We start from the raw sequence: 18,725 nt of genomic DNA on the forward strand, positions 1-18,725 counted from the left end.
CACACCCAGCGTTCGCCCAGACACTCCCCCGTTTCTCCAGCCACTCCCGCGTTTTTCCCAGAAACGGCAGCGTTTTTTTACACACTCCCATAAAACGGCCAGTTTCCGCCCACTTCCTGTCAATCACACTACGATCACCAGAACGAAGAAAAAACCTTGTAATGCCGTGAGTAAAATACCAAACTTCTTAGCAAATTTACTTGGCGCAGCCGCAGTGCGAACATTGCGCATGCGCAGTTAGCGGAAAATCGCACCGATGCGAAGGAAAATAACGAGCGAACAACTCGGAATGAGGGCCATTGAGTACAACTGCTGATGCGGCACAGGGAGTGTGAATTACACCACTTTCACATCGCAAATTCCGGGTCCCACCCGGTAATTGGAAACGGGTCCTTACTGGGTGAGACCCAGCTTTTGACCCAAAAGCAATATGTGGCAATATGTCGGGTTGCCATAGCGATGGGGGCGGAGCCAGCATCAGGGGCGGGGGCAGCACTGGGAAATGAGCTCATCTCTGCGCCGCCTTTCCCTATGTAGTGAATGGGTCCCGGTCGCATCGACCCGGCAACCTGTTCACACTGCCACTGAACCATAAGCTCTATCACACTGCACAGCGACACGTGTCGACCCGGCAATATACCGGATTGATACCAGGTTATTTGTGCGGTGTGAAAGGGGTATTACCGTCAAAGGTACAGGATATAGGTGGTCATTCCGAGTTGTTCGCTCGGTAATTTTCCTCGCATCGCAGCGATTTTCCGCTAATTGCGCATGCGACTGCGCCAAGTAAATTTGCTATGCAGTTAGGAATTTTACTCACGGCATTACAAGGTTTTTTCTTCGTTCTGGTGATCGTAATGTGATTGACAGGAAGTGGGTGTTTCTGGGCGGAAACTGGCCGTTTTATGGGTGTGTGTGAAAAAACGCTGCCGTTTCTGGGAAAAACCCGGGAGTGTCTGAAGAAACGGGGGAGTGTCTGGGCGAACGCTGGGAGTGTTTGTAACGTCAAACCAGGAACGAAACTGACTGAACTGATCGCAGTTGCCGAGTAAGTGTGGAGCTACTCAGAAACTGCTAAGAAGTGTCTATTCGCAATTCTGCTAATCTTTCGTTCGCAATTTTACTATGCTAAGATTCACTCCCAGTAGGCGGCGGCTTAGCGTGTGCAAAGCTGCTAAAAGCAGCTTGCCAGCGAACAACTCGGAATGAGGGCCATAGTCTAGAGGCAGAACTGAGGTGAGCAGAAAACAGAATTACAACAGGATTAAATAAGTTTCAAACCAATATCTTTTTTACATAATAGGATTTTAATACCCATCGGTAAATCCTTTTCTCTTAGTCTGTAGAGGATGCTGGGGTCACCATTAGAACCATGGGGTATAGATGGGATCCGCAGAAGACATGGGCACTTTAAGACTTTCAAAGGGTGTGAACTGGCTCCTCCCTCTATGCCCCTCCTCCAGACTCCAGTTATAGGAACTGTGCCCAGGGAGACGGACATTTTGAGGAAAGGATTTATTGTTAAATTAAGGTGAGATTCATACCAGCTCACACCTCAAGCATGCCGTACAACGTGGCATTCAACAGAACACAAGCCAACGGCATGAACAAATGCAACAACATGCTGACAAAAACGTAACACAACATGTGTGTAACCACAACTAATAACTGCAGATACAGTACGCACTGGGAGGGGCGCCCAGCATCCTCTATGGACTAAGAGAAAAGGATTTACCGGTAGGTATTAAAATCCTATTTTCTCATACGTCCTAGAGGATGCTGGGGTCACCAGTAGAACCATGGGGTTATACCAAAGCTCTAGAACGGGCGGGAGTGTGCGGATAACTCTGCAGCACCGATTGACCAAACTTAAGGTCTTCATCGGCCAAGGTGTCAAACTTGTAGAACTTTGCAAATGTGTTTGACCCCGAACAAGTAGCTGCTCGGCAAAGTTGCAATGCCGAGACCCCCCGGGCAGCCGCCCAGGATGAGCCCACCTTTCTAGTAGAATGGGCCTTCACCAATTCCGGTAACGGCAATCCAGCCGTGGAATGAGCATGCTGAATCGTGTTACAGATCCAGCGTGCAATGGTCTGCCTGGAAGCAGGACACCCAACCCTGTTGGGCGCAAACAGGACAAACAGAGCCTCTGTTTTCCTAATCTGAGCCATTCTGGCGACATAAATCTTCAAAGCTCTGACCACATCCAGAGATTTTGACTCAGCTAACGCGTCAGCAGCCACAGGCACCACAAAAGGTTGGTTCATATGGAAAGAGGAAACCACCTTCGGTAAAAATTGTTGACGTGTCCTCAATTCAGCTCTATCTTCATGGAAGATCAAATAAGGGCTCTTGTGAGACAAGGCCGCTAACTCAGATACCCACCTTGCAGATGCCAAGGCCAACAGGATGACCACTTTCCAAGTGAGGAATTTCTGAAAGAAAACCGATAAGGCCGAAATCTGTACCTTAATTGAGCCCAATTTTAGGCCCGCATCCACACCTGCTTGTAGAAAATGGAGAAACCGTCCTAGCCGAAACTCTTCCGTAGGAGCCCCCTTGGATTCACACCAAGAAACATATTTTCTCCAAATACGGTGGTAATGTTTAGATGTTACCCCTTTTCTGGCCTGAATAAGTGTGGGAATGACTTCACTGGGAATACCCTTACGGGCTAGGATTTTGCGCTCAACCGCCATGCTGTCAAACGTAGCCGCGGTAAGTCCTGATACACGCATGGCCCATGTTGTAACAGGTCCTCGCGCAGAGGAAGAGGCCAGGGATCTCCTATGAGTAATTCCTGAAGATCTGGATACCAAGCCCTCCTTGGCCAGTCTGGGACAATGAGGATCGCCCGTATCTTTGTTCTTCTTATGATCTTTAGAACATTTGGAATGAGAGGAAGTGGAGGGAATACATACACCGACTGAAACACCCACGGTGTCACCAGTGCATCCACTGCAATTGCTTGAGGGTCCCTTGACCTGGAACAATATCTCTGAAGCTCCTTGTTGAGACGAGATGCCATCATGTCTACTTGAGGAACTCCCCAACGACTTGTCACCTCTGCGAAGACTTCTTGGTGGAGGCCCCACTCTCCTGGATGGAGATCGTGTCTGCTGAGGAAGTCTGCTTCCCAGTTGTCCACTCCTGGAATGAAGATCGCTGACAGAGCGCTTGTATGCTTTTCCGCCCAGCGGAAAATCCTTGTGGTTTCTGTCATTGCCGTTCTGCTTTTCGTTCCGCCCTGACGGTTTATGTATGATACTGCTGTTACATTGTCCGACTGGATCAGTAAAGGCAGCTCTCGAAGAAGATGTTGCTCTTGCAGAAGACCGTTGTAAATGGCCCTTAACTCCAGAACATTTATGTGGAGACAAGTTTCCTGACTTGACCATCTTCCTTGGAAGTTTTCTCCCCTTGTGACTGCCCCCCAGCCTCGGAGGCTTGCATCCGTGGTCACTAGGATCCAGTCCTGTATCCCGAACCTGCACCCCTCTAGGAGGTGAGAGCTGTGCAGCCACCACAGGAGTGATACCCTGGTCTTAGAAGACAGGATTATCCTCCGGTGCATGTGTAGGTGGGAGCCGGACCACTTGTCCAACAGGTCCCACTGGAACACTCTGGCAAGGAACCTGCCAAACTAAATGGCCTCGTAGGCCGCAACCATCTTCCCCAGCAACCGAACGCATTGATGGATGGACACTCTTGCTGGTTTCAAAATTTGTTTGACTAGACTCTGTAGTTCCAGAGCCTTTTCCACTGGACGAAAGACTCTCTGTAGCTCTGTGTCCAATATCATTCCCAAAAACGACAACTGCCTCGTCGGAATCAACTGTGATTTTGGCAAGTTTAGGAGCCACCCATGTTGCTGAAGAACTGTCAGGGAGAGTGCAACTTTTTGCACTAACTGGTCTCTGGATCTCGTCTTTATCAGGAGATCGTCCAAGTATGGGATAATCGTGACTCCTTGCTTGCGAAGGAGAACCATCATCTCCGCCATCACTTTGGTGAAAATCCTCGGAGCCGTGGACAGACCAAACGGCAACGTTTGAAATTGGTAATGACAATCCTGAATTGCAAACCTCAGGTAAGCCTGATGCGGAGGATAAATGGGAACATGTAAGTAGGCATCCTTTATGTCCACTGACACCATAAAATCCCCTTCCTCCAGACTGGAGATCACTGCTCGGAGAGATTCCATCTTGAATTTGAATTTCTTAAGGTAGAAATTTAGGGATTTCAGGTTTAGGATTGGTCTGACCGAGCCGTCCAGCTTCGGGACCACAAACAGGCTCGAATAAAAACCTTCTCCCTGTTGTGACTGGGGAACACTGACGAGAACTTGATTTTGACACAACTTTTGTATTGCGTCGCAAACTACCTCCCTGTCCAGAAGAGAAGCTGGTAAGGCAGAGTTGAAAAAACGGCGAGGGGGTACGTCTTGAAACTCCAGTTTGTACCCTTGGGATACTATTTGTAAAACTCATGGGTCTAGGTCCGAACGAACCCAAAACTGACTGAAGAGTAGCAAAGAAGGAAGAACCTCGGCCCTCTCTGTATTTATTGGGCCGAAAGGACTGCATCTGATAGTGATGCGTTTTCTTTTGTTGTGGAGGAACATAAGGCAAAAAGGATGACTTACCCGCGGTAGCTGTAGATACCAAATCATCAAGGCCGTCACCAAATAAGGCCTTACCTTTATATGGTAGAGATTCCATACTTTTCTTGGAATCAGCATCAGCATTCCATTGGTGAATCCACATTGCTCGTCTAGCTGAGACTGCCATGGCATTGGCCTTTGATCCCAAAAGACCAATATCTCGCAGCTTCCTTAAGGTATGCTGCAGCGTCCTTGATATAACCCAGCGTCAAGAGGATGGTATCCCTATCTAAGGTATCTATTTCAGAAGACAAGTTGTCTGCCCACTTTTCGATAGCACTACTTACCCACGCAGACGCAATGACAGGTCTGAGTAGCGTACCTGTGGTCGCATAAATGGACTTTAATGTAGTTTCTTGTTTACGATCCACAGGATCCTCAAGGGCCGCCCTGTCAGGTGACGGGAGAGCTATCTTTTTAGACAAACGTGACAGGGCCTTGTCCATGGTGGGGGGTGACTCCCACTTTTCCCTATCTGCCGAGGGAAACGGATAAGCTACCATAATTCTTTTGGGAATCTGAAACTTTTTGTCAGGACTTTCCCAGACTTTTCAAATAGCGTGTTTAGTTCATGAGAGGGAGGAAACGTTATCTCACGTTTCTTCTCCATATACATACAGACCCTTTAATCTGGAACAGCAGGGTCCTCAGTGATATGCAATACCTCTTTAATAGCCACAATCATGTACTGAATGCTCTTTGCCAATTTCGGATCTAATCTGGAATCACTATAGTCGACACTGGAATCAGTGTCCGTGTCGTTATCAGTGTCAGCCAACTGGGTAAACGTACGTTTCTGTGACCCCGAGGGGACCTGAACTTGTAATAACATATCTACCACAGATTTCTTCCATGCCTGGGTCTGTGACTCAGAGTTGTCTAATCTCTTACTAATATGAGCTACATTAGCATTCAAAGCATTCAACACATTTACCCAATCAGGAGTCGGCGATGCCGACATGGTCACCTCCACCAGGGCCGAAACTAGGATCTTTGATACCTGGGGCAAGACAGTAAGTTGGCGCCCCCCCTCCCCTTCATTGTAAGAGTGTGAGTGAGTGTATATATATATATATATATATATATATATATATATTGTGCTTGGAAAAACGAGGCGGCACTCAGAGGCTGTCAATCACATAAAGCGTGTAATGATGCAATCATCCTGATGAAGGGGAGGTGGTCCCCGAAACGTTGATTGCACCATTACACGTTTTCTGTGATTGACAGCCTCCAATCATATCGTGGAGGGGTGACCTCCCTGGGGAAGGTACCTGCTGTGGACACTGTGTGTGTGTGTGTGTGTGTGTGTGTGTGTGTGTGTGTGTGTGTGTGTGAACTCCATCGTGGAGGGGTGACCTCCCTGGGGAAGGTACCTGCTGTGGACACTGTGTGTGTGTGTGTGTGTGTGTGTGTGTGTGTGTGTGTGTGTGTGTGTGTGTGTGTGTGAACTCCATAAGGGCTGGTAGCTGCTGTAAAGATTTTTATCGAGGGGATGGCTAGAAATTTATTTGGGCTAGGGATAAATATAAAAAGGGAAATAAATACTCATACCTTGAAACATACATAAAATCACACACCTATACACATGCATACTGTCACACACCTGAATATATACATGCATGCATACATTCACTCACTCGTTCATATATATACACAGTCACACACCTGTATACATACATATATAGAGTCAAACATATATACATACTTACATATAGTGAGACACAAGCACACATACAGATATGTAGACAGTCATACACCTTTTCACATACAGACACACACATGCACACACTCATAGAGACACACATACTGTATATGGTACTGGTAGTCACACACACACACACACACACACACACACACACACACACACACACAGTGCCCCTTCCCTTACACTCACTATTTAGGCTCTTCTGCTCCTTGTCCTGGATAGTGAGCATTCCCAATGATGCTGCTGGCTGGCCTGGCACTGTATACAGCACAGTGCCGTGTAGCCCCGCCCCCTTTTCGGACCTACGGCTGCCTCTTCTTTTCCAGCTCAGCAGTGCACTATAGTAGTGCACTGCTGCGATGAGTAATGGCAGCGGGGGGAGGCTGGGGAGTCATCTTGTTCCCTGTGCCCCTTCTTCAACCGGCTCTGCCGAGGCAGGCACTACACGTGACCAGAAGAATCTGAAAGTAAACTACAGCTCCCGCAGCAAGGGCTGCTGGCAGCTGTAGTTTATTTTCAGTTTAAGCACAGCAATGCGGCCGCGGCAGCTAGTAGAGTCTGGAGCTTGTACTCCGTCAGCTCTAAGGAACCGCAGCGCATAGGGAGGGGGTGTTAAGGGGATTAAACTGATCCTCTCTGCGCCCCCTCCTATCCTGCGCCCAGGTCACATGCCCCCCTAGCCCCCCCCCCCCCCCTGTAGTTACGGCCATGACCTCCACCGCCTTTTGTGTCTCTAATACAGCCTTCTCCTGTGAAGAGCACTCAGCCTCAGACATGCCGACACAGGTGTAAGAAACACCCACAGACACACTGGGCTTATAGGGGACAGACCCACAGAAAAGCCTGTCAGAGGGACACAGAGGGAATTTGCCAGCTCACACCCCAGCGCCAAATCAATGGGTCTGAAGTGATTACCAAAATGCCCCAGACCTGTAGCGCTTTTTATATTATATTATTGCACCAAGTAACCTGCCCCCCCCCCCCCGTTTTGCACCCTGATACTTGTTCAGTAGTGTGAGGAAGGACCAGCGTCTCTGCAGCCAGCGGAGATGAAATGGCGCCGAGTGAGCTGTGGGGACTAAGCTCCGCCCCCTTAATGGCACGCTTCCGTCCCGCTCTTTGTAATACTGATTATACTGGTGGGGGTTAGGACAGTGCCTTTGCACTAATGTCCTCTCTTGCCAGTTTATGCTGAGGATTTTTAGCTGCCCAGGGCACCCCCCCCCCCCTTCCCCCAAGCCCTGCACCCAGTAGTGCTGTGTGTGTGAGCGGGAGCTGTGCGGTACCTCAGGGAAATGCCGTCACTGAAGTCTTCTTTCATCTTCTACTCACCTGTCTTCTGGCTCTGTAAGGGGGGTGACGGCCGGCTGTGGGAGCGAGCATCTGAGCGTACCCAGTGATCAAACCCTCAGGAGCTAATGGTGTCCTGTAGCCAGAAGCAGAGCCATCAAACTTACTAGAAGTTGGTCATACTTCTCTCCCCTCAGTCCCACGAAGCAGGGAGGTTGTTGCCAGCAGCCTCCATGAACATAAAAAACCTAACACAAAGTCTTTTCAGAGAAACTCAGTAGAGCTCCCTGTAGTGTGTCCAGTCTCACTGGGCACAATTCTAAAACTGGAGTCTGGAGGAGGGGCATAGAGGGAGGAGCCAGTTCACACCCTTTCAAAGTCTTAAAGTGCCCATGTCTCCTGCGGATCCCGTCTATACCCTATGGTTCTAATGGTGACCCCAGCATCCTCTAGGACGTATGAGAAATTTAGATTCCTGCCATGCTTCATTTGCAAACTGACAGATACCACTATATTTTGTAGCGATGAGCAGTACTAACATACATATCTGCATTTCATTTTGACCCACTACCTCTTGGAAGTGTTTTGACTTCTCTTACCCACAACACCCAGACAAGTATTGTTACCTTTACCTGTAGTGACGCATTCTGGTCCAGGGTCCCATTAGAAATATCCTGCATCGTATCAGATGACCTTGTATGCCTGTGGGTTTAAAAGTGAAAACAAATATCCAAATACCGCAGATAAGAATTTACTGTACTATAAATTACATAACTATCAGAAATCAGTAAGTAACTATACAGCTGACAGAACTCAAAGAGGACTTCAAATATATATAATTATTTTGGATTTCACAGGTGCTACATTGCTCGGCACCACAGAAATGGACACACAAGAGGTCCTTATGCATTAGGTTGACACTGACAAACGGTTGACACTGGAAAAGGTTGACAGGTACAAAAGGTCCACAGGTTTAAATGGTTGACATGGCAATGGTCAAAACAACTTTTCAGGGTTTGATTGCATTTTTTTACACCTTTTTCATACTTTACTATCCACGTGGACTACAATTGGGAATAGTAACCTGTGCCAAGTGCAGCAGTAACGTTGCTCCCCATGCAAGGGGATGCGGTACACTAATTGGGGTTCCCTGCGCTCTGATGGTGAAAGCAACATCACAAAAAAAAGGATTTTGGTTACCTACCGGTAAATCCTTTTCTCGTAGTCCGTAGAGGATGCTGGGGTCCACATTAGTACCATGGGGTATAGACGGGTCCACCAGGAGCCATTGGCACTTAAAGAGTTTGAGAATGTGGGCTGGCTCCTCCCTCTATGCCCCTCCTACCAGACTCAGTCTAGAAACTGTGCCTGAGGAGACGGACATCTTCGAGAGAAGGATTATACACAGATAGTGGCGAGATTTATACCAGCTTACACATACAAGGCACGTCAAGCTAACCTAGCTTGAACACTCAGCAACAGCTGAAACATTACTTACCAAGTAACAATGCAGTAATCAACTAATACTAAATTGTACTGAACCAAATAACATTTGTAGGAAACGAAGCGCTGGGCGGGCGCCCAGCATGCTCTACGGACTACAAGAAAAGGATTTACCAGTAGGTAACCAAAATCCTATTTTCTCTTACGTCCTAGAGGATGCTGGGGTCCACAATAGTACCATGGGGATGTACCAAAGCTCCCAGAATGGGAGGGAGAGCGTGGAGGCTCCTGCAGAACTGATTGGCCTCTGATGATCTGAAGTTCAGTCAAAGTATCGAACTTGTAAAACTTTGCAAACGTGTTCGACCCAGACTAAGTTGCAGCTCGGCAAAGTTGCACTACCAAGACACCCCGGGCAGCCGCCCAGGAAGACCCCACCTTACCAGTAGAGTGGGCCTTAACAGATTTTGGACACGGCACTCCTGCCATAGAATAAGCGTGCTGGATAGTGAACCTAATCCAGCGAGAAATAGTCTGTTTAGAAGCAGGACACCCAATTTTCTTCGGATCATAGAGGACAAACAGAGAGTCCGACTTTCTGTGACGCGAAGTTCTTTTCACATATATCTTCAGAGCCCTTACAACATCCAAGGACTTTGATGTAATTGAGGAGTCAGTAGCCACTGGTACCACAATAGGTTGGTTGATATGAAATGCCGACACAACCTTCAGAAGAAACTGTTGACGTGTCCGCAGCTCAGCTCTATCTTCGTGGAAGATCAAGTAAGGGCTTTTACAGGATAAAGCCCGCAATTCGGACACACGTCTAGCAGAAGCTAAGGCCAACAACGTGACCGCCTGCCATGTAAGAAATTTGACCTCAACCTCTTGTAGAGGCTCAAACCAATCCGACTGGAGGAACTGCAACACCACGTTAAGGTCCCAAGGCGCCGTAGGCGGTACAAAGTGAGATTGGATGTGTAGAACTCCTTTCAAAAAAGTCTGAACCTCAGGGAGGGCAGCCAATTGTTTCTGAAAGAAAATGGATAGGGCCGAAATCTGGACCTTCACAGATCCTAACCTCAGGCCCATATCCACACCTGCTTGCAGGAAGAGGAGAAAACGTCCAAGTTGAAACTCCACCGTAGGAAACTTCTTGGATTCACACCAAGAGATATATTTCTTCCAAATACGATGGTAATGTTTAGACGTTACCCCTTTCCTAGCCTGTATGAGAGTAGGAATGACCTTCTTTGGAATGCCCTACCGAGCAAGTATCAGACGCTCAACTTCCATGCCGTCAAACGTAGCCGCGGTAAGTCTTGATAGGCGAACGGCCCCTGCTGCAGCAGGTCCTCCCGAAGAGGAAGGGGCCTCAGTTCTTCTTGCAGTAGATTCAGAAGGTCCGTGAAGAAGACCGTTGTAGACGGCTCTTAATTCCAGGATGTTGATGGGCAGGCCGGCTTCCAAGCTTGACTACCGTCCTTGGAAAGTTACTCCTTGAGTGACTGCTCCCCAGCCCTGAAGGTTCGCATCTGTGGTTAGAAGGACCCATTCCTGAATCCCGAACCTGCGGCCCTCCAGAAGGTGAAGTAATTGTAACCACCAGAGGAGCAAAATCCTGGCCTTCGGCGACAGACGAATTCTCTAGTGCATGTGGAGATGAGATCTCGACCACATGTCCAGAAGATCCAGTTGGAAGGTCTGAGCGTGGAACCTCCCGTACTGGAGAGCCTCGTAAGAGGCAACCATCTTTCCCAACAGGCGAATGCATTGATCAACCGACACCCGGGCTGGCTTCAGGACATCCCGGACCATAGTTTGTATCACGAACGCCTTTTCCTGTGGAAGAAACAGCTTCTGCACTTCTGTGTCCAGGATCATTCCCAGAAAGGACAACCTCTGGGTTGGTTCCAAATGTGACTTTGGAAGGTTCAGAATCCAACCATGACTCCTGAGGAGGCGTGTTGTGAGAACAATGGACTGCAGCAGCTTCTCCTTGGATGATGCCTTTATCAGCAGATCGTCCAGATATGGAATGATGTTCACCCCTTGTTTGCGAAGGAGAACCATCACCTCTGCCATCACCTTGGTAAACACCCTTGGTGCTGTGGAGAGGCCTAATGGCAGGGCCTGGAACTGGAAATGACAGTCCAGCAATGCGAAACGGAGATAAGCCTGATGCGGCAGCCATATCGGAATGTGGAGGTACGCATCCTTTATATCCAGGGATACCAGGAATTCCCCCTCTTCCAGACCTGATATCACCGCCCTGAGAGACTCCATCTTGAACTTGAACTCCTTTAGAAAGGGTTCAATGATTTTAGGTTCAGAATGGGCCTGACCATCCCACTGTAGTCATGCCCTTTACACAATGCCCACTGTAGTAGTGCCCCTTACACAATGCCCACAGTAGTAGTGCCCCTTACACAATGCCCACACAGTAGCTGTGCCTCTTACACAATGCCCACTGTAGTTGTGCCCCTTACACAATGCCCACACAGTAGTCGTGCCCCTTACACAATGCCCACACAGTAGCCGTGCCCCTTACACAATGCCCACTGTAGTCGTGCTCCTTGCACAATGCCCATTGTAGGAATGCACCTTACACAATGCCCACTGCAGTTGTTCCCCTTACACAATGCCCACTGTAGCCGTGCCCCTTATATAATGCTGACACAGTAGTCGTGCCTCTTACATAATGCACACACAGTAGTTGTGCCCCTTACACAATGCCCACTGTAGTTGTGCACCTTATACTATGCCCATAGTAGGAGTGCCCCTTACATAATGCCCACTGCAGCCGTACCCCCTACACAAAGCCCACTGTAGTTGTGCCCCTTATATAATGCCCATAGTAGTCATGCCCCTTATATAATGCCCACACAGAAGTCGTGCCTCTTACACAATGCCCACTGTAGTTGTGCCCCTTATACAATGCCCATAGGAGTACCCCTTACATAATGCCCATAGTAGTCATGCCCCTTATATAATGCCCACACAGTAGTCGTGCCCCTTACACAATGCCCACTGTAGTCATGCCCCTAACACAATGCCCACAGTAGTCATGCCCCTTACACAATGCTCAAAGTAGTAGTGCCCCTTACATAATGCCCACTGCAGCCATACCCCTTACACAATGCCCACACAGTAGTCGTGCCCCCTACACAATGCCCACTGTAGTTGTGCCCCTTACAATGCCCATAGTTGTGTACCTGGTCCATATATCTATATATATATATATATCTATATTTACATATATATCTATATCTATATATATAGATATATAGATATTAGATATATACATATATATATATATATATATATATAGATATGATATAGATATAATATACACTCACTCTGAACAGTCAGGAGGAGGAGGCTTGTCCTAGGCTCCTGGCGTGTGTCAGGCTGCCGGCAATGGCAGGGCACACACATGTCGCTTGAGCCCAGAGTGGAGAGACTGAGCGCGGGCGGGGAGGGAGGGCATGCGGTGTGACGCACGTCACACCGCGAGGCGGGCAGACCGTCAGAACATGACGGTGGATGCGCTGCGCGGCCAGCCACCCACCTCCTGCGATTGTGAATCCGACCGGCACAGCGGGAGGGGGTGTAACAGGCCGGGCAGTGAATGTGATGCAGCAGGTGATACGATCAGCGCTATCAGTGTGCTGCTGTAGTAGCACTGCTACAACAGCAGCACACTGACAGTGATGATCGGATCACAGACGTGACGTGCGGGGGGTGCAGGACATTAGGGGGTGCCTGTGCGCACGCCTATGCCCCCTGGTACCGTTTACAGATAGCTGGAGTTGCTGTGGAGGGACTTGATTCTCCTTCTCAGCACTGTGCAGGCAGGAAAATGGTGCTGAAACGCTGCTGGGTCTACTCTGAGGAGAAGCTCCGCCCCCTTAATGGCGCTGTCTTCCCGCTATTCATGGATTATACTGGCCTGAGGAATTAGTGCTGGCTGAGATCCGGGGCCCTCGACAGGTTTATGGTCCAGTGTGGCGTGTCTGCGCTGGCTCAGGGCGCCCCTCACAGCGCCGCACCATGTACCGCTGAGCCATACCTGGAGCACAGTTAATACTGCGCTCCTACCCTGTGCCGCCATCTTCACACCGATCCCCCACTTGCTAGGGGGGTCGGTGTCTCACTCGCCACCGATTCTTCAGCTCTGCAAGGGGGTGGCGGCGGCATGCTGCTGGGGCGAGCGGTCCCCTGTGGCGGAGAACGATCAGACCCCTCTTGAGCTCAGTGTCCAGTCAGCGGAGACAGTGGCTCAGACCACGCAGGGCGGACACTGCTCCCCCCCTTCAGTCCCACGCTGCAAAAAGGCTGTTGCCAGCAGCCTTTCTGTAAAATAATAACTCTAAAAATTAACTTTTCTAGGAAAACTCAGGAGAGTTCCTCTAGCTGTGACCGACTCCTCGGGGCACATTTTCTAAACTGAGTCTGGTAGGAGGGGCATAGAGGGAGGAGCCAGCCCACACTCTCAAACTCTTAAAGTGCCAATGGCTCCTGGAGGACCCGTCTATACCCCATGGTACTAATGTGGGCCCCAGCATCCTCTAGGACATAAGAGAAATGAAAAAAAGTTGTGTCAACCTTTTGTTAATGTTGACCTAATGCATGTCAACCATATGGAGTTGACCTAATGACAGTTGACCTAGACCTAGGCAAAAAAACAAGATATTGGGGCTGATTCAGAGATGGACGCAGCCGCGCCCATCTGGTCTGTGCACATGCACTGGCTGCAGTGCGAGCGACCCTTCTCCTTGCAGCTGCATGCAGTAAGAATGTGGCCGCGAGATGATTGACAGCAGCAGGGTGGCGACACGGTGTTGGGGGGCGTGGCGAGCCGAACGGGGGCAGGCTGCGCTGGCAGGGGTCAACCTTAATTCGATCCGTCTGCAATTACATTGTGGATGCATCGGGAGGCGGCCCGTCAAACATGCTGTGCGGCCTTGACCAGAGGCGTAACTAAGGGGGGTCGAGCAGGGCACGTGCCCTGGGCACCGTGGCAGGCTCAGCAGAAGGGGGGTGCCGCCGGCCAGGGCATCGTACCTGCTCGCCCGCCCCCGCCTCCATTAATGTGCTGCTGCTGCCGCCGGGAGCCTGCTGTGTGAGAACGAGGAGCAGGAGCAGCAAAGAGTAACCTGTGACAGAGGGGGCCAGAGGAGCATGTGCTGAGCCCAGATTGGTGGAGCCCAGCACATGCTTATCTGACCCGAGCAGGGGGCGGGGCTACATCGGGATCTTCTTCAGCTCTTCTCCTGGGCCCTGGCTGGCAGCGTGTAAGAGGATGGAGGAGCTGCTGGAGGCTACAAGTCATCAAAGGTGAGGAGACCTCTGTGTGTGTGTATCCCTGAGTGTCTCCATGCCCCACATCAGCAGTGTGTGTCTCCATGTCCCCCACCCCCCCATCAGCAGTGTGCGTCTCCATGCCCCCCTACCCCCCATCAGCAGTGTGTGTGTGTCTCCATGTCCCCCTCCCCCCATCAGCAGTGTGTGTCTCCATGTCCCCCTCCCCATCAGCAGTGTGTGTGTGTGTGTGTGTGTGTGTGTGTGTGTGTCTCCATGCCCCCCATCAGCAATGTGTGTGTGTGTCTCCATGCCCCCCTACCCCCCATCAGCAGTGTGTGTCTCCATGCCCTCCAGCCCCCCATCAGCAGTGTGTGTCTCCATGCCCCCCTACCCCACATCAGCAGTGTGGGTCTCCATGCCCCCCTACCCCCCATCAGCAGTGTGTGTGTGTGTGTCTCCATGACCCCCTACCCCCCATCAGCAGTGTGTGTCTCCATGTCCCCCACCCCCCATCAGCAGTGTGTGTGTCTCCATGTCCCCCACCCCCCATCAGCAGTGTGTGTGTGTGTGTGTGTGTTTCTCCATGACCCCTACCCCCCATCTGCAGTGTGTGTGTGTCTCCATGTCCCCCACCCCCATCAGCAGTGTGTGTGTGTGTGTGTGTGTGTGTGTGTATCTCCATGCCCCCCTACCCCCCATCAGCAGTGTGTGTGTGTCTCCATGTCCCCCTCCCCCATCAGCAGTGTGTGTGTGTGTGTGTGTGTGTGTCTCCATGCCCCCCCCATCAGCAGTGTGTGTGTGTGTGTGTGTGTGTGTCTCCATGCCCCCCCATCAGCAGTGTGTGTGTCTCCATACCCCCCCCATCAGCAGTGTGTGTGTGTCTCCAAGTCCCCCTCCCCCCATCAGCAGTGTGCGTCTCCATACCCCCCCATCAGCAGTGTGTGTGTGTCTCCATGCCCCCCCATCAGCAGTGTGTGTGTGTGTCTCCATGCCCCCCATCAGCAGTGTGTGTGTGTGTCTCCATGTCCCCCTCCCCCATCAGCAGTGTGTCTCCATGCCCCCGCATCAGCAGTGTGTGTGTCTCCATGCCCCTCATCAGCAGTGTGTGTGTGTGTCTCCATGTCCCCCTCCCCCATCAGCAGTGTGTATCTCCATGCCCCCCCCATGAGCAGTGTGTGTGTGTGTGTGTCTCCATGTCCCACTCCCCCCATCAGCAGTGTGTGTCTCCATGTCCGCCTCCCCCATCAGCAGTGTGTGTCTCCATGTCCGCCTCCCCCCATCAGCAGTGTGTGTCTCCATGCCCCCCCCAACAGCAGTGTGTGTGTGTCTTCATGCCCCCCCCCATCAGCAGGGTGTGTCCCCATGTCCCTCTCCCCAGTTCAGTGTGTCTCCATGCCCCCTCCCCGCCAGCAGTGTATCTCCATGCCCCCTCCCCGCCAGCAGTGTGAGTATCTCCATTCAACATCACAGGGGGGTTTGTCTACCGCATTGCGATGTTAATCGTATATGTAAGCATCGCTGCGGTAGGAGGCGAGGGGCGGCAATGTATGTTAATACATCCCGCTCTCTCTGTCAGAATGCCAGCACAGAACGCTCAGGTGCGGTGCAGTCTCCCTGAAAGCAGCAGCATGGGCTCCCAGCGCATGGAACACACACAGAGACACAGAGTGCGATGGCGTGTGCTGAATGACGACACTGGAGGAGGTGATGGTGTGCTGAGTGACGACGCAGGGGGAGGTGATGGTGTGCTGAGTGGTGACGCAGGGGGAGGTGATGGTGTGCTGAGAGACGTTGCAGGAGGAGGTGATGGTGTGGCTGAGAGATGATGCAGGGGGTGGTGATGGTGTGACTGAGAGATGACACTGAGGGAGATGATGGTGTGGCTGAGAGATGCAGGGGGCAGGATGTGACACAGGGACAGTATGTGAGTCTTGTTGAACCGCTGTTGCATGATACTGACCTTGTTAATATTCCTACACAAACAGACATCTTCTGGACAATGGGATCTCCTACATGAATAGTGAATACCGCCTGAAGACGCCATTTTCCTCAGAGGATACAGTTCTTCAGAGGTTCCATATTGTGAGAAACCATCATACAGGTAAGGTGCATGTTGAATTGAAAAGAACGTTCCCAGTGGGATGTGAAACAGGTGGCGTGTCATGTTGTCACACCCCATTTTCGGTGACCACGCCCCTTCTGGTATGTGACCACGCCCATTTTTCGGCGCGTACACACAATTTTTTCATTTGTTTCTAAGGCTTTTCTTTCCTTCTTTTTCTTTTTTTTTTAGGTGGTGGGAGGGGGGGGGGGTAGGGGGGGGAGCGCCATTCCAAATCTTGCCCTGGGCTCCAAAAACCCTAGTCACGCCTCTGGCCTTGACCAAGTGTTAATAAAGAGACGACCTACCAGAGAGTGTTTAACGTTTTTAAGGCTGTGAGAGAGTCTGATGAGGTATCGTTGGGTATGGAATTTTAAAACAGGGTATTGACCAGTCTTGGAAATGGAAGTGAGTAGTGCTTACCAGAGACAAGGCGAGGTGCAAGTCAGATATAGATCTAAGAGGACGATATTAATAGTACTTTCAGATTAGATTTGCGATGTACGAAGGGGTGGCTATGTTGAGGGATTTGTAGGTTAAGAATAAGCCATTGGAATTGGACTCTGGAGAACATGTGGAGCAAGCGCAGGAATTTGTACAGTGGTGCAGGAGATGTTGAGTGGCAAGAGCGGAAGATCAGTATTTCTGCGGCATTTAATATGGAGTTAACATAAGAATAAATATGTGAGGGGAGTGCTAGATGGGAAGAAATTGCAGTAACCTAGGTGGGAGATGATAAGACTACAAGTATAAATGCAGCTGTGCAAATTGGTTCTAACTCAGAAAACAGCAAACCACCATCCATGACCATCACAATTAATAGTATCTGGTTAATATACTGCATCTGACACACCAAAGCAATCCTACATTGTACCTCCAACAACTGTGCAACCATTTGCAACCCTGGACCTATCAGTATGAGGTTGAACCTCCATTATTTACCATCTCTTTTTTAATCAAGGCACCCTAGAGTATCAGAATTTTTTTCATGACACACCTAGGCCAAAAGTTTCATTGAGAAATTTTGAAAGAAATATTTAATTAAGTAAACTGTGTTTATATGTCATCCTTAGGTACAATTGTGTGGTGAGGGACAAGATTTGCTTTGGTTTGTCCACATATTTTTTTTATTGACAGCCACCAGCACTGTTTTTACCTATTACACTGATAAATAAATTGAATTTAAATTTGAATTGGTCCTGGACCACCAATCCAGGACACCCTGCAAGTGTCCTGAGCAGGGGCATTTTAAGGCACAATGCCAGAGCCTACAGCGCCATAGAAAGGAGGGAGCCCACCTGGAGTCTGCACACGGGCCCCCTCCTTTCTATGGTGCTATAGGCTCTGGCATTGTGCTGGAGTCTACTGTGCATGCTCTGGTCTTCGGAAACATGGCGCCCACCATGGTCCGGAAACAAATTTCGCACTGCGCATGCGCGGTGGCCATTTTGGGTGTGATTTTTGCTGCGGCTGCTTTGGCTACAGCAACCGTCGTGGTACTCTTGAAAGGTAAGTATTAAAACAACATGGGTGCACCCACAATAGAAACGCTAATGGTCCTGAGGCACCCCAGGGTGCCACAGCACACAGTCTGAGAACCACTGATCTAAATCATCATTTATTTATTTATACTAGATTGGAGGACTTCCCTTACCCTTTCTCACTGCCTTACTTATCACCTAGTCTATGGGAAGAATAACCACTACTGACTCCACATATTAAACTTTAGGGGTGTATTTATTAAAGATGTCACCCCCAGAAAATCATAGTTTTCTCCAATGTATTAGTTCTGAAAAGCAAGCTATTTGCAGTGCTATCACCTGGTAGCTAACACCATCTTGGGGATGGTGGGGACAAAGGGACTGCAGAGAGGGGGCAGAACTGAGCACTGGGGACAAAGACTAAAGGCCCGTACACATTAGGCGATGTCGCTCTGTGAGCGACATCGTCTAACGTTTCCCCATCCCGGGCCGGCCGGTCGGCGGCCGCCTGTACTCACTGAGCGATATGACAGCTCATATCGCTCAGTGACGTCACGCCCCCGCCAGCCCTGCATGAAGGTCGTGGACGACAGTCCACATCCTTCATGCATGCCCTACCGACAGCGACGATCGTTGCCGACCCGCGGGGCCGCGCATCGGTCGTCGCTGGCGGCATACACACTTGACGATAAAATGAGCGACGTCGCTCAAGGAGGGGGAAAATGAGTGACG

At 50.1% G+C, this 18,725-nt stretch overlaps 1 protein-coding gene across 1 annotated transcript in view; it reads right to left on the reverse strand.

Moving 5' to 3' along the window:
- Positions 1 to 18,725, reverse strand: part of LOC134947699 (pre-mRNA 3'-end-processing factor FIP1-like) — a 148,235-nt gene that overhangs the window by 124,904 nt on the left and 4,606 nt on the right. Inside the window, exon 3 of the mRNA XM_063935655.1 lies at positions 8,294 to 8,363. Within this exon, the coding sequence (XP_063791725.1) occupies positions 8,294 to 8,363 (70 nt within the window). The remainder of the gene's footprint in view (positions 1 to 8,293; positions 8,364 to 18,725) is intronic.

This window comes from Pseudophryne corroboree, chromosome 8 (assembly GCF_028390025.1).
Source record: "Pseudophryne corroboree isolate aPseCor3 chromosome 8, aPseCor3.hap2, whole genome shotgun sequence".
NCBI classification, from domain to species: domain Eukaryota; kingdom Metazoa; phylum Chordata; class Amphibia; order Anura; family Myobatrachidae; genus Pseudophryne; species Pseudophryne corroboree.